The sequence below is a fragment of the Theobroma cacao genome, chromosome 6, assembly GCF_053813885.1.
Source record: "Theobroma cacao isolate CCN51 chromosome 6, ASM5381388v1, whole genome shotgun sequence".
Classification (NCBI taxonomy): domain Eukaryota; kingdom Viridiplantae; phylum Streptophyta; class Magnoliopsida; order Malvales; family Malvaceae; genus Theobroma; species Theobroma cacao.
Window position 1 is genome coordinate 26939824 of NC_142644.1, and position 13167 is coordinate 26952990.

General features: G+C 35.2%; 2 protein-coding genes and 1 pseudogene across 2 annotated transcripts; 1 reads left to right on the forward strand and 2 right to left on the reverse strand.

Moving 5' to 3' along the window:
* The first annotated feature begins 4689 nt into the window (after window positions 1–4689).
* Window positions 4690–5703, forward strand: LOC18596398 (Bromodomain transcription factor). The gene has a single exon (XM_018122839.2). It carries the CDS (start codon window positions 4762–4764, stop codon window positions 5569–5571), a length of 810 nt encoding a protein of 269 aa, XP_017978328.2. The 5' UTR covers window positions 4690–4761; the 3' UTR covers window positions 5572–5703.
* A 525-nt stretch (window positions 5704–6228) lies between these two features.
* Window positions 6229–9117, reverse strand: LOC18596399 (vesicle-associated membrane protein 721-like). Its single transcript, XM_007024837.3, has 5 exons — window positions 8792–9117; window positions 7822–7963; window positions 7612–7732; window positions 6935–6997; window positions 6229–6575 (listed from the first exon to the last, which is right to left on the reverse strand). The coding sequence occupies exons 1-5, from the start codon at window positions 8979–8981 to the stop codon at window positions 6426–6428; spliced, it is 666 nt and encodes a 221-aa protein (XP_007024899.1). The 5' UTR covers window positions 8982–9117; the 3' UTR covers window positions 6229–6425.
* A 714-nt stretch (window positions 9118–9831) lies between these two features.
* Window positions 9832–11783, reverse strand: LOC148762239 (GDSL esterase/lipase At4g16230-like; annotated as a pseudogene).
* Between the last annotated feature and the right edge of the window lie 1384 nt (window positions 11784–13167).

Consider the following 13167-nt stretch of genomic DNA (forward strand, 5'->3'; position numbering starts at 1 on the left):
CTCTTTTTTTTTTGTTCTCGATTAGAAAAAAAATGCCAACAACCCACATGACTCCTTGGATCAGGAAAAACAAAGACGAAATATATATATATATATATAGGGAAAAGTGTGAAATGTGAATAACCTAATTACCCTAGCTTTTTTGATCTGTTATCTTAGCATGGATGACAACAAAAGGGGGAAAAGACGAAGGGATCTCCTGTCTAGAAATCTAATGTAGAATAGGAATAGGATGATACATATCTCATATTATTATTAAATATTAAATGAAATGTGGGTCCTTTTGTTTGTTTCACAACTTTCTCTGTATTTCTGCTGAATAATAATCACAGTCGGGTGGCAAGTTCTAGTCGTTTGCAGGGTTTCATGTTGCGTGTGCAACATGCCCTTGGTGAAAAGAACCGTCCAAGGCCAAACCTCCTTTTGACAAAAGTCTCTAATTAATCTACTAATTTAATCAGTAAGGGGGGAAACGACGAAACGTGCTGTCCACAAGAGTTTTGCTGACAGATCTATACCACCATGTAGCACCACTCAAATTCACAAAACTTTTGGATCAACATTATTAATTCAATTAGAAATAAATTTACTTTTCTCAGGCAGATTGAGAGAGATTAAGACCCTTTATATACAAATAATTATTAGAAGCTGGAAACCAAGAAAAAAGAGTTGTTTAATAAATGCTGTTGCTTGAATTAAAAGGTTGTGGGTGGGAAGATGATTAAGATAGGGCACATCACTTGAATTTTGTCGCATTTATGATTTAAGCTCATCCCACATGCTACGGCAGAAATCAAGTACTCCTTGGAAAATGACACATCCCCCATTTCTTTTATTTATTTGAGTGTATTCTCAATTTGGGTTTTTTTATGGGAGGGGAGTAATTGAAGGAAAACCAGAGAGGTTGAGACTTGAGATCATATTGTAGGCCCACGTACTCGTGTATATCTCTCCAGGCATTTGATTGCTGTTTGACTCAATCTGAGCCTTTGGCAGAATTTTGTCAAGTGGACAGACAAGCAAAGCACATGCATTATCATCTAGTTTTGAACCAGTCCGTTTTATGAAGAAATATTTTTGAAAACAAAGAGGAAGGGCTGGGGTGGGGGGAGCGGGGGAGGGAGAGACAAAGTAATTAAGAGCAATGGGACCTGATTCCTGAGATGATGTTAACCTTAAAGTTTTGGTTTTGCCTTGCTGGGTTTTATTTTCATTTTATGATACTTTTGTTTTTTCTGATTTATTGAGATGTGTTCCCTTGACAAGGATAGATTTTTTATCGAAGTTTGAATTTAATCGCAGTTTTGTGGTTTCAGTCCATTTATCTTAATTTTAATGAGGTTAATTCATGTGTTTTAATTGAAATCCAACTTAAGGACAGTTGATAAGAATATTAAGATTTTTTCTTTTTATTTAAATGAAAACCATTAATTTTTTCGATCATGTGACACGTATTAATTTTAGACATATCATATTTTGTACTTCCTATTAAAAAATAAAAATTTGTTTTGTATTAGCATGTCACTGTAATTAATAAAAAACCTATAAACGACTAAATTTAATTGTAAAAAAATTTAATATCCACTGTTAACAAAAGTATAGGGATCAAATTCATTAAACTTAAGATAAAAGGATGACAATGGAAAAATTGAGATAGTTGAGGGGCTAAAATTCAATTTTAAACTGAAAAGAAAAAAAAATAAAAGGAGCGGATCAGCAATTGCAGTGATTAGGACAAGTTCAAAGAGTTGGGCCGAGAGACAAGTATGAAAAACGAATTAGACTCTAGCGAAGAAATGATGGGCACAAGCAACCATCAGGGAATTGATATGGTAGTCACGGGAGCAAAAGCTTAGGTGTGGCCCATACGCCTTTAACCTGGTAGGCCTGCTAGTAGTAATTAACAAGATTCAAGTGAAGTCAAGCCTATGGATCCAAGGGAGAAGAAAATCCTGGTCAGTCAAGTCAGGCATCAAGAAGAAAAACAAATTTCTTGTTTATCTGGTAATATCCTGTTATAAGGTGAAGTTTTGACATTTATTGTTGGATTGTTTCGGGTCAGCATTCAGCAGAGCTGACGATTGTACATAAGCTTTGGAATTTTACGTTTTCTTTGTGGGGTTTCAATGTCCATTGACAATGATCAGATATGATTGCAGCTATAATAATTTACATTGACAAAGAGCTTGCGAGGTGGAGGCATTGGTGTTTTAAGTTTTTGACAAATTGAGATTCCAAATTGAAATCTTCTCCCTCTAATCAAATTTAAGAAAAATGGTAACAAGTTTGAACGTTGTAGGGCCGGATAGAGTGAAATCTTCCAACACTCGTATGCAATTTGATTTGTCCAACTTTGGAGAATTTGAAGGCGTACCGGACCAACTTTTTGAATTAAGACAGCTATTCCTGTATAAACCTTTTTGGGCATCGACAAGAGTGAAAAATGGTGATGCTTTTACCTCAAAATGACACAAATCAAGCCACATGGCGGGGCTTATTAACGCCCAACCCACACTATTTGGCAAGCAATCACTAGGCCGAATACACCGCAGCTCAGGGCTGCAGCGTGCAGGAGGTTAACTGAGACTGGGCTTCAAAACTTTCACAGTTGTTAAAAGTTAGATCCAACAACAACATTTGTGCCTTTTCCACTACCAAATCTTAGCTAGAGAAGCAGTACATTCGTTGGTTGAAAAACAACAGATAGTAGGAGACAAACTATTGAAGGAATTACCAAAGGTGAGTCACTTGTATTTTAAGGAAACCAACTTTTGTTGAGTTCAGCTGTAACTTGGGTCAGTCCTGGAAGTTGAATGCTTCTTTTCCTTGTGCTTGGATGTCAGTGTTGGGGACATTGATCTCATGGCAACGAGGTTCTGACTCTCATTATCAGCTACCAGGCTCTTTATGTTGGTCGGATTAATGATTGAATCAAGCTTTTTGGTGCACATGTCAGTGTAATCACAAAGCTTGGACTACAATGCCTTATGCGTCCTAAAAGATTTAAAGAGCTAATGGGTTGATTCATTATGGTCACCTTTATCAAAAGCTAACATTTTTTGTGAGTTGAACCTTCAATATCTGAGATATAAGAAGGATCGTCTATCAAATTATAATTACAAATAGGTTGGAAAACACATTACTTTTCCTTTTACCCAAGCGAGTAAAGATGATGAAGCTAGCCGATAATTTAAAGAATAATCCAACCTATGAAAGAGGGGAGCCATCAACTTAAAATGAGTAACTAATGTAATCATACCTTCAGCACAATTGATTTTTGGGCTAGTGTATTTATAAGATCTCATTTCTTAACAAATAGATTCTTTGTTGAGTTACTCTATAAATTGTTAGGCCTGTACTACGATATTTCTATATATTCAGGTTTTATTAAAATAACATACTAAGGCTAATATAAATAATCTATTTAACACTTAGCAATCATTTTTATTGTTGATGGAGAAAACCCTAGACGAGAAATAGAGGTTGGAAATGAAAGAAAATTTCTTCCAATTGAAAGATTAATGTAAAATTATACTTTAGTTTTGAAAAATTCTTATATTTTGCATAATTTTACACAAAAGACTTATGTTTATATCAAGTTTTTCAATTTTAAGGCAATATCAATGCCATTCTGGTGACATGACAAGTATTTGAAAAAAAGTCTTGAAGAGATTTTTCTAATAGTTTTTGTAACATCTTATTTGATTAAGTAATTAGAGAGAGATTAATTTTTAAAATTGATGGAAAACTCATGTGACCGTTTCAATAATCAAACTTTAGCTCGTAGGAAATCTTTTATTTGGTGACACTTTTTGTCTGTTTTTGGAACGTTTTGGTAGTATGAAATGTGGTTTTTGTTTTCATTTTAATGGCTTAGTTAGGAGTTTTATGTGTTAAGAAATTGAGACTCAAAGTAACTAAATGACCATGAAAATTAAAAATTCTGACTAATCAATGTCGATTTTGTAACATTCCCAGCAAAAGTTGAGTTTTCAACTATCTCTGTTTCTGAACAAAATTTGGGCACTGAGTATGTCATCATAAAGTTGAGTTTTCTGGATCCTATTGAATTTTTGCATGAAAAAAATATTCTTGACATTATCTTTCAATCGGTATACATAAGAGAAAAATTCATTGAAAATCTTTGAAAGCTAAAAATATTAACTAGCATTTAGAGTTTGATGTCCCGGAACCTCATATTTGTTATTGATATTATATTTTAATCTATACTCTTCTAATTTTGAAATATTTTCATATTTTTGTAAATACCGCGTTTAAAAGACAAAAAGTAAAGGTGTTGAGGTTTGAAGTGTTTCTACCGAAATAATGAATCATGGATTACTCTAAGATTAATTAGATGAGTGAGGTCAAGAGATTGGAGTGCTTCAAAAGTAGGACCAAAGAAGAAGTTGTCGACAAGAAATTGAACGATTCACAGCAAATAAATTTGTTTTAAGTGCGTATTGCAGGCAGCTTAAATTAATATTTCAATTTTCATTTCATTTAGTAAACAGAAAGAAAAAAAAAAAAGTAGTTATTTTGTTTAATTAGTAAAGCCGAAAATCAAAATTCCCTTGCTTCATTGGCATGGCCCAATATCTTTGCCCCTTTAGGCCCTCACAATCACAGGTAATAAATAATTTATGGAAAATTACTTTCGTACCCTACAATCCAATTTAAAACCCAAATATTTAGGGTTTTAGTAGTTCTTCTGCCCCCTTCCTCTCCTCCCTAAAACTGAACCTGATCGATGACACAACCATGAATAAACCAAAATCCAGAAGAAAATCAAATACCCAACAGGAAACAACTCCTCCAGGGGACTTCTCATTCAATATAACCAAAGTAGCAGTCTCTCAGATCTGCAAATCAGTTGGGTTTAGGCGTAGCCAGGTCTCAGCCCTGGAAACCCTGACCCTGGTAGCCACCAAGTACCTGGAAGCCTTGGGCAAATCGGCTGTATCATTCTCCAATGCCGCCAGCCGCAGCCAATCCAACCTCCTAGACCTTACCAATGCCATCCACGACCTGTCCCTCCGGGCAGGTTTCACGGGTGCATCCACTCTCTATGACAGCAATTGCTTGTTAAAGTCCAGTGTGTTGGAAGGCCTGTCATGTTTTGTCCGCTCCACGGATGAAATACCTTTCGCCAAGCCTATTGAGAGAGCAAAAGAAAGGGAAAGGGAAGGAGTAAAAGCATCTCCAGGGAATTTGCAGAGAGGTGCTCATGTACCGGAATGGTTGCCAGGGTTTCCTCATATGGGGAGTAATGAGAAATCCAAGAAAAGAGTTAATGGGGAAGAGCTGTGGGAGAACTCTAGCTCGGTTTTGGGATGTCAAATTGATGTTTTGGAAGATAAAAGAAATGGTGGTAATGGTTGTAAATTGGCAAAGAAGAGAACAAGGGTGAAGTTCAGGATTAATGGTGTAGGGAAAAGGATGCATTGGAATAGGTATAGTGCTAATAATGAGTTTACTCAAACTAAAGATGAAGATGCAGAAGCAGAGTATAAGAATCCTGTCAAATCCAAGGAGGCTCAGACTCTTGTGTTTAAGAGGAGAAAGCGATAGATTGTTTAGATTTTCTTTGTTACAAGTGATGGAAACTGAAAAATAGATCCTTTGGATTGCATGGAAGTGGCAGGCTCAGGAGTCTAGGCTCTTCATTACAAGTGGGTTTTATTCTGGCAATATTTTTGGTTGGCCCTGAGAATTGAACCCAGGAACTCCTTGAAGAGAATCTAAATGTTTAAAAAACTGTGGCCTCCAACTGGGCCACCATTTTGCAGGGATTAATGGGATTAAGAATATCTTTTTATTTGCTTTCTATCCTTCAATCGAGTCTCTTTCCTTCATTACAGTTTTGAACCTTATGACCTCTTCCACAGATTCAACGTGCAATCTCGTTTCCATTTTGAGTGCAGACTCGTGTCGACAAAACTGGAATAGCACTATTAGCCCTCTGCATTCAAGTCAAATATCAAATGAATTATTAGTACTATCTCTCCAAGCAATTGCACTTTGCAGTACCTGTTGATTGGTGCAAGCCTTTGAGCTAAGCACTAATGATGGCATGGGACTAACGAAACATTTCCACCAGTTTTGCGATCTTCAAACAGGCAATCAGTGGTTAACAAGATTGAGCTAAAAAGTATAAGTTCAAACAAGTTCTTGTCCAGGCCAAAAATGTGCCAACTAACTGTGAAGCTGGATGGTAAACAACCAATATGATTGTTGCAAAAGCACATTCATGTAATACAATAAAAACTTATAGGGTCTGCTCACATTCAAAAATAACTTGCACCAAACATCTGGTGACTGCTAATTTTTTATGACAGAGGAAGTCATTTTAATATATTTTTTATCTTTCCCCTCACAATATTATCACAAAAGCTCAAGCTAATAAGCCGATTCAAGAACAGCATTCATTTTCCACAGTTGAAACCATGGCAAACAGAGAGGACAATGATGAGGATCAAGGCAATCAGTATTCCTAGAACAATCAGCTTGATCTTCATGTTTTGCAGCCACATTTTTCTTCGGATTTTTGTCCCAGTACTTCGAAAGTCTTGAGCCTGCAAACAAATCATTGCAGAAAGTCATAAATATCAAATTTTGTAGCTACCTTGAAAACAGGTTAAAATTGTGTCTCCTTGCATGATGCTTTATCGGTGAAGTTCTGCAGCTTTCTATAGCATACTCAAGTAAACATCCAATGCTACTAACAAGAATATCTCTTTTCTTGTATTTATGAGGATTAAAACTTCCCTTGCTGATAACTCATATGTTACAGAGTACCCTGAGCCAAAACTCAAATCTCACGTGACATCAAAAGAAACAAACTTAATTGAAGTTATTACAGGTTTAAATTTGTGTGCATACCCAATTGATACATGAAAGTGAGAAAAATAGACAGACAATGAGAGTCACAAACCTGTTGATGAAGATTCTCAGTCTTATCCACTAGCAGCTCTATCTTTTCCCCTCTATCTAACACCTGCAGGAAGGAAAATCAGTATAAATTACCAAAAGCATGTCCCTAGTGAGTTGGTTGATTACCAAAAATGCTATCATAATTTAATATGGGAAAATTGTTCTTTCCCATATTCTGGTTGGAAACACAATAAACAGATTAGCAGCAATAGAAAACAAAGATGCAAAGACAAACTTCAGGTAATTTTCCCCCCAAAATGATTGAAAAGAATATTACAGGATGGCAACTTCAACCAAAAGCCTACCAGAAAATTTGATATTTGAAAAACTGAACCAAATTCTTCCACAGTGACATAGAACAACTATTGGCATTTTGGCAGAACCAGCAAATCATTGAATCTACTTGAAAGTTTTGATCCCACACAAATATCACACCCTTAAGATTTAAAAGCATAAGTTCTATAGAAAATAAAGGAATATCATGAAATTATTAATGTGATCAAAGACATCTGTCACTATGGTTATGTAGTGGAGATCAGCCTAAGAGTCAATGGAAGGGAAACCTCTATTAAAAAAGCACCAGCCCATATCATCTACTCTAGTGTGATTCCATTTACGTAGAACTAGCTGGCATAACAACAGGAGCATAAACAGCTGTGGTTAACAAAGCACATCTACCTTTTCAATGTTCTCCATCATAACACCTTTGACTTCTGAAACCTGAGCTTTAACCTTAGCAAGCTTGCTTATTTCTTCAGGATGCTCCACACAGTACTGCATATGTTCTTTTAGTTTTGGCCTGCAATTAATAGCATGTTATATATGATAGAATAATGAGAAAAGATCTCCCCATTAAATATTTTCATGATTTTAGTCAGAGGTAGATACCCAAATTCCTTGTTCAAGCCGTTGGCAGGAGCTGTAGCAGCCTTTCCACTACCATATTTTGACACAAAATCATCCTTGATACGCTCCAAGAAAGCAATTGGTACTTGCCTTCCAGCTGACTCATCTGCAACAACACAATATGCTGCAACATCGAAAAGTCAGCCAATCTACCAACATAATAGAAAAAGGGGGCCATTAATGAAAGTGCAAATAATATCACAGTAAACCCCCATGAAAGATTCTTTCAACAATTCTTGGAGTCAATTAAACTTCATTGAAGCAGAATGCATAAACAATAAAATTTAACTGATTCTTAAATAGACTTCTAATATCTCTTCAGGGGCGACATCCACATGCATTCACTGGAAGTCAGTTCATAACATTTTAAAGAGACAATGTATTCCAATCATCTTCAGAAGAAGCTCACAGCATAAAAAAAACAAAAGCAAAACAAACAAACAAACCACACAACACACATACAAATGGGCCTTCAAGGCTTTAACAACCTGCACACTGCACGAATCCAGTACACCACATATGCGCAAATTTTATGTTAAAAAGAATGAAACCGCAAGATCTCCACAATAAACCATCATTTACTAAGAAATCAATTTGAGTAGTTCCCAATACTACTTTGTACAATCACCAGCGATAAACTTTAAAACTTCAAAAACAACAGCAATAAAACACAAAGTTTCTGTGTTTTTTATTTAAATATCTAACAAGCAATTTTCTCATAATCAAATGGGCAAAACCCAAAATCCAAGCTTTCCCTCTGGATCTCAAATACCATTTCTTTTCCAGCAATCAAATTATAGCCTGAAATTAAGAAAAGAAGAAAGCCCCAAAGTTTTTATCTTCAATTTCATCTTGCTTTTTCCGTTCATTTTCGAAAGACCCAAACTTTGAAATAAAGGAAGCCACAATTTAAATTTCTTGAAAAAGAAAAAAAAAACAAAGAAGAACTTACTGTAGCCATTGTCAACAAGGTAATTGAAGGTGTGGCCATCACAGTTGTAAGTGAACTTGTTGTTGGAAGAAGGAAGCTTTTGGAGGCATTGAAAAGCTATGGAATTGAAATTCCCACTGAATTCAGTGTACTCCGCTAGAATAACTTCCCCACGAGATACAAACGCGTAGATCAATGATTTCTGCACCATTTTTCTTAGAAATTTTTGATATGGTACTTTGGGTTTCCAAAGAGAAAGCAAAGAGAGATCTAGGATTTGAGAGGCTTTCTCTCTGTCCCTCTTTCTCTTTCTCTTTGTTTCTCTTCAGAATCACTCTTTGTTGGGCTTCTTTTTTATCCTTTTTTTTTTTTTTTTTTGCTTTTTTGAGATAGAAACAAGAAAAAGGCAAAGTGAAAAGGGTTTAATGAGGTTTAAAATTTAAGGGAGAAAGCAACAGTTGAATGGTTGTTTTTTTGGGTAATAAAATGGGTTTATTCTTGAAAACTTGTTTTTTGGTTCAAATTTCAAATTAAAAAGAAAAAATTAAAAGGTAAAAACATTTATCTAATTAATTATCTTAACCAAAATATTTTCACCTCTATAATTGTTACTTACTTTGCTTATGTTTAAAGTTAATGTTTTCATGACATTTTATCCCTTCCAAAATAAAATTTCTTGGTTTAACCTTTTTTTTACGAATTTAAAAAAAGGGAAAAAATAGAAACTTAAATAAATAAATCACTTTTAAGGTACTGTAAATTTCCAGTTTAAATCTAAGAATTTCTGTCGGCATCAAAATAGGAAATAAAAACAAAAGGAATTATTATGTTGGTGAGCAAAGGCTATAGTTGGCATTAAAAGTGAAGTGATATGTAAATGATTTCAACATTTCACCTATTTCACAATTAGGTATGCTTAACCCTTTTTTCCCCTTTTGATTTTAAATTATTTAAAACCAAAGAGCTGATTAACACTAGGTCATCTTCATCATGAAGATTCTTTTATCTTTTCTATTAAGATTGCAAAATCAGTACCAATATTTAGGTAATGGGTGATTTGATTATGGTCCAATAACAAGGTTTTTGAACTCAGCATATCCTGCTGATATTTTTGATAACTTCGATGATTTCTTTGTCGGACACTTGATGCCTGAAGGGTCCATATGAAACTGGGATGTCCAAATTGTGCGGAGCAGATGCAGAGACTGTGATTGTGCATCTTTTTTAAAGAGGAAACACAGCACAGTAGTCTTGCCCTTGGGCTTGTGTTATTGGATTCCAATGTTTCTTATAATCCGCAGAGCAATGCTTGTTGTTCTCATTAGAAACGATAGAACTGTCACTATCCAATTCATGGATGCAATCATCTTTTGTTTTTCTTTTTGCTTCTCACATGTTATTGATATACCAAATTATTTTAATGGGAATTGACTCGCTGTCGGAGGTTCATTGGAGTGGCAGATTTAAGATTACCATCCAGCATTTGCTTTGCTACAATCAGATTAGCAGATTATGTTGGATGGAATTGATCCCAGAATACATATTTTGGTTCTCTCTACACAAACACGAGAGGAAGCGCCGCCCCGGCATCTGACAGCAAGCAGAATCTGCATTTTCAAATCCTGAAGAAAAGGAAGATACAGGCATCAAAGGGTTAGAACAACAGGTACTTAATAAATTAATCCATTTTCCAAATTCCAAAATGTACAAGGGAAAATGTGAATCACCGTTTGATTTATAGTTTTCTAGGATATCTTCTAAGATTACGCAAGCATCTAAATAAACGAATGTTGATCTTGCGAGATTTGCTGTAAGCTCTTGGAGCATGCTCTTCAGTTTAACGTTGTACAACTTGGCTTGTTCATTGATGGAAGCAACACAAGCATCGGATGGATTTGGGTCTCTCTCAAAAGGGTTGCACCCAAGGATTGGGGCATTTGTCACTGCAATCTTTCTGGCATCCAAATTGTCAAGCATCAACAAGACAGAATTAGAAATCTTTTGCAGTTAGATTTAATTTACATAAACAAACTAGAGAAACGCTATTTGCGTCGATTGAACTTGTACAACTAGAGACAACAAAAATTGCATGCCTCCGCCATTGAATGTACAAGTTTGAACAATGGTCGTACAGGTTCAATGGGTATAAATGGCACAACACTACAACGGATACCGGTTGAATAGGTGGAAGAAATACTTCCTGTAAGCTGGGATCTAAATTTGGAGATCAAATTATCTAAGTAATTAACACCATTAGATAAGGAAAGCTTCCTCATTATGATATCATTCGACCCCATTACAACAAAGTGGAGTGCTTGTCTGAGCAGTCTCCGAGCTGCTGGTGCACCAATTCTTTTTGCCTAGTTTTTGCAGAGCCACCGACTTGTTTATCCATGCAAATATGAGCACCCTACATGAACAATAATGCATTAATACCCGTTCATCAATTTCATGTGAAACCTTCCTCTTTCCTATCTTCTTCCATTATTCCTCCCTAAAAAAATATATAGAAAATGAAATCCTTTACCGGTAATTAAAAGAAGAAAAAAATCTTACAAAGATTAATTCGGAGGAATTAAAAATTCCTGATCCAGCAAAGGTGTGGTTGACATCTTTCAAAACCACATCCCCAACGGCATTTGAATCCAAGTAAGGAGGAGCAAAGTTTTCAAGGCCCAATTCCTCTTCTGATAAAACACAAATTTAAGTAAAGAACTAAGTAATCATTAATCTCAACAACTAATAATTATCAGAGGTTAATTCATAACAAAGAATAGTGAAATTTGCCTATAATGTCAGCAGCAGTTCTAGCATTGGTATATCGTCTGGAAGGGGTTCCATTGACAAAGTCAATACCATTTGGAAACCTTGGCTTTGCAATTGTTTTTCTGTAGAAGTTGTTTCCTACCGCAACCAGAGAATCTCCAAAAACAAAAAACGCAGAAACATTATTGCAGAGCAAGTGCCTGCCATTGCCAAGTAGTCGATGGCTAAAATCTGATAGATTGCACATATGACGATAAGCCTGTTGAACAAAATGGTGGCCATGTACCAAAAATGTTTCGCAAGTGAACCAGAAAACTACTTTTGTAAATTTATTTGGATCTGCACGGAAGATCTGCAGACCTGCTCTAATTATATTTTACTAGGAAGATTGCCCGCGCGTTGCTGCGGGTTATTAGTTAAATGAAAATTTTTTGAACAATAGAGAAATGTTTATTAAGTAAAATGATAAAAATTATTTAGTTTGGTTAAACAGAAAAATAGACTGTTTGTGTAACTGTTATTTTGTTAAATAATAATACATTGCATATAAAGGAGTAAACATATTTGTGTACTTGTGGAGAATTAAAGTGTTGGAGAAACAGAGGTAATGGTAAATGTACATTACATATTTATAAAGTAAGAAGTCTTGCTGCAGTTCTTAAAATATACATGCAAAAGTGTCACAGATATATTAACAAGAGCTGCAAAATAGTGCCATACAAAATGATGTGATTGTGATATTTTTTGTTGATTTTTCTCATTTACATCATTATAGCATAGAGATACAAAAAAGCTATTGGATAAATGGTCAAACTTATGTTTTTGTCCAAAAAATCTGGTTCTGATCATGTTGCTGGTGCTTGGCATCTGTTGTTGAAATGACAGACATAAGTATTGATTGTTTTGATGATGTTATTATTTGAAGATAAAATAACGTAATTGGAAAAGCTTACCTATTCGATTTTCATCTTCTTTCCTGGAGACTCTTCTGGAAATAATTCATTTGCTACCTATGCGTTTGTTGGTGATGGTGGTATTTCTGATTGGATCTGTTGGATTGTTGGTAGTGCTGGTTGGGAAGATGTAGGTTGTTCATTTAGTGAGCTTGTTCCCTTGTAAGTTGTGGATGTGTTTGCTGTAGAATCTGTTCAGTTGGTAGAATCAAATATCTTGAAAATTGTGAGTCCAGCTTCAATTGCTTTTCCTGTAAGCCCTACTTTGAATGTTCTTCTTGTGTTTATCAATGCTTTTACAGGAGGTGGGAGAACCATTTTGTTTATTGTTTTGATTACAGCTAACTCACCGATGGTAGCACCAATTAATTTTTCAGTTTGCTGACCAAAAGCAAGCAATTGAATTTTTCCAATGAGATCTTCAATTGTTAGTTCTTGAATCATTCTGCAGTAAAAGTGGAAAAACTATGTGATTTGTGCAGTTCATAATAACATATTTTTTACAATAGTTAGTGGAAAGAAATTTTAGAGATACTTACGTTAAGACTGGTGTTTTTTCATCATGGATTGGACACAAAAACTTGCCAGCACAGAATCGTAATCCTGCTGCACATTGATTACAAACATTATAGTACCATCCATTTGGCGCTTCGACATTAATAATGGTTGCAGTGAGCT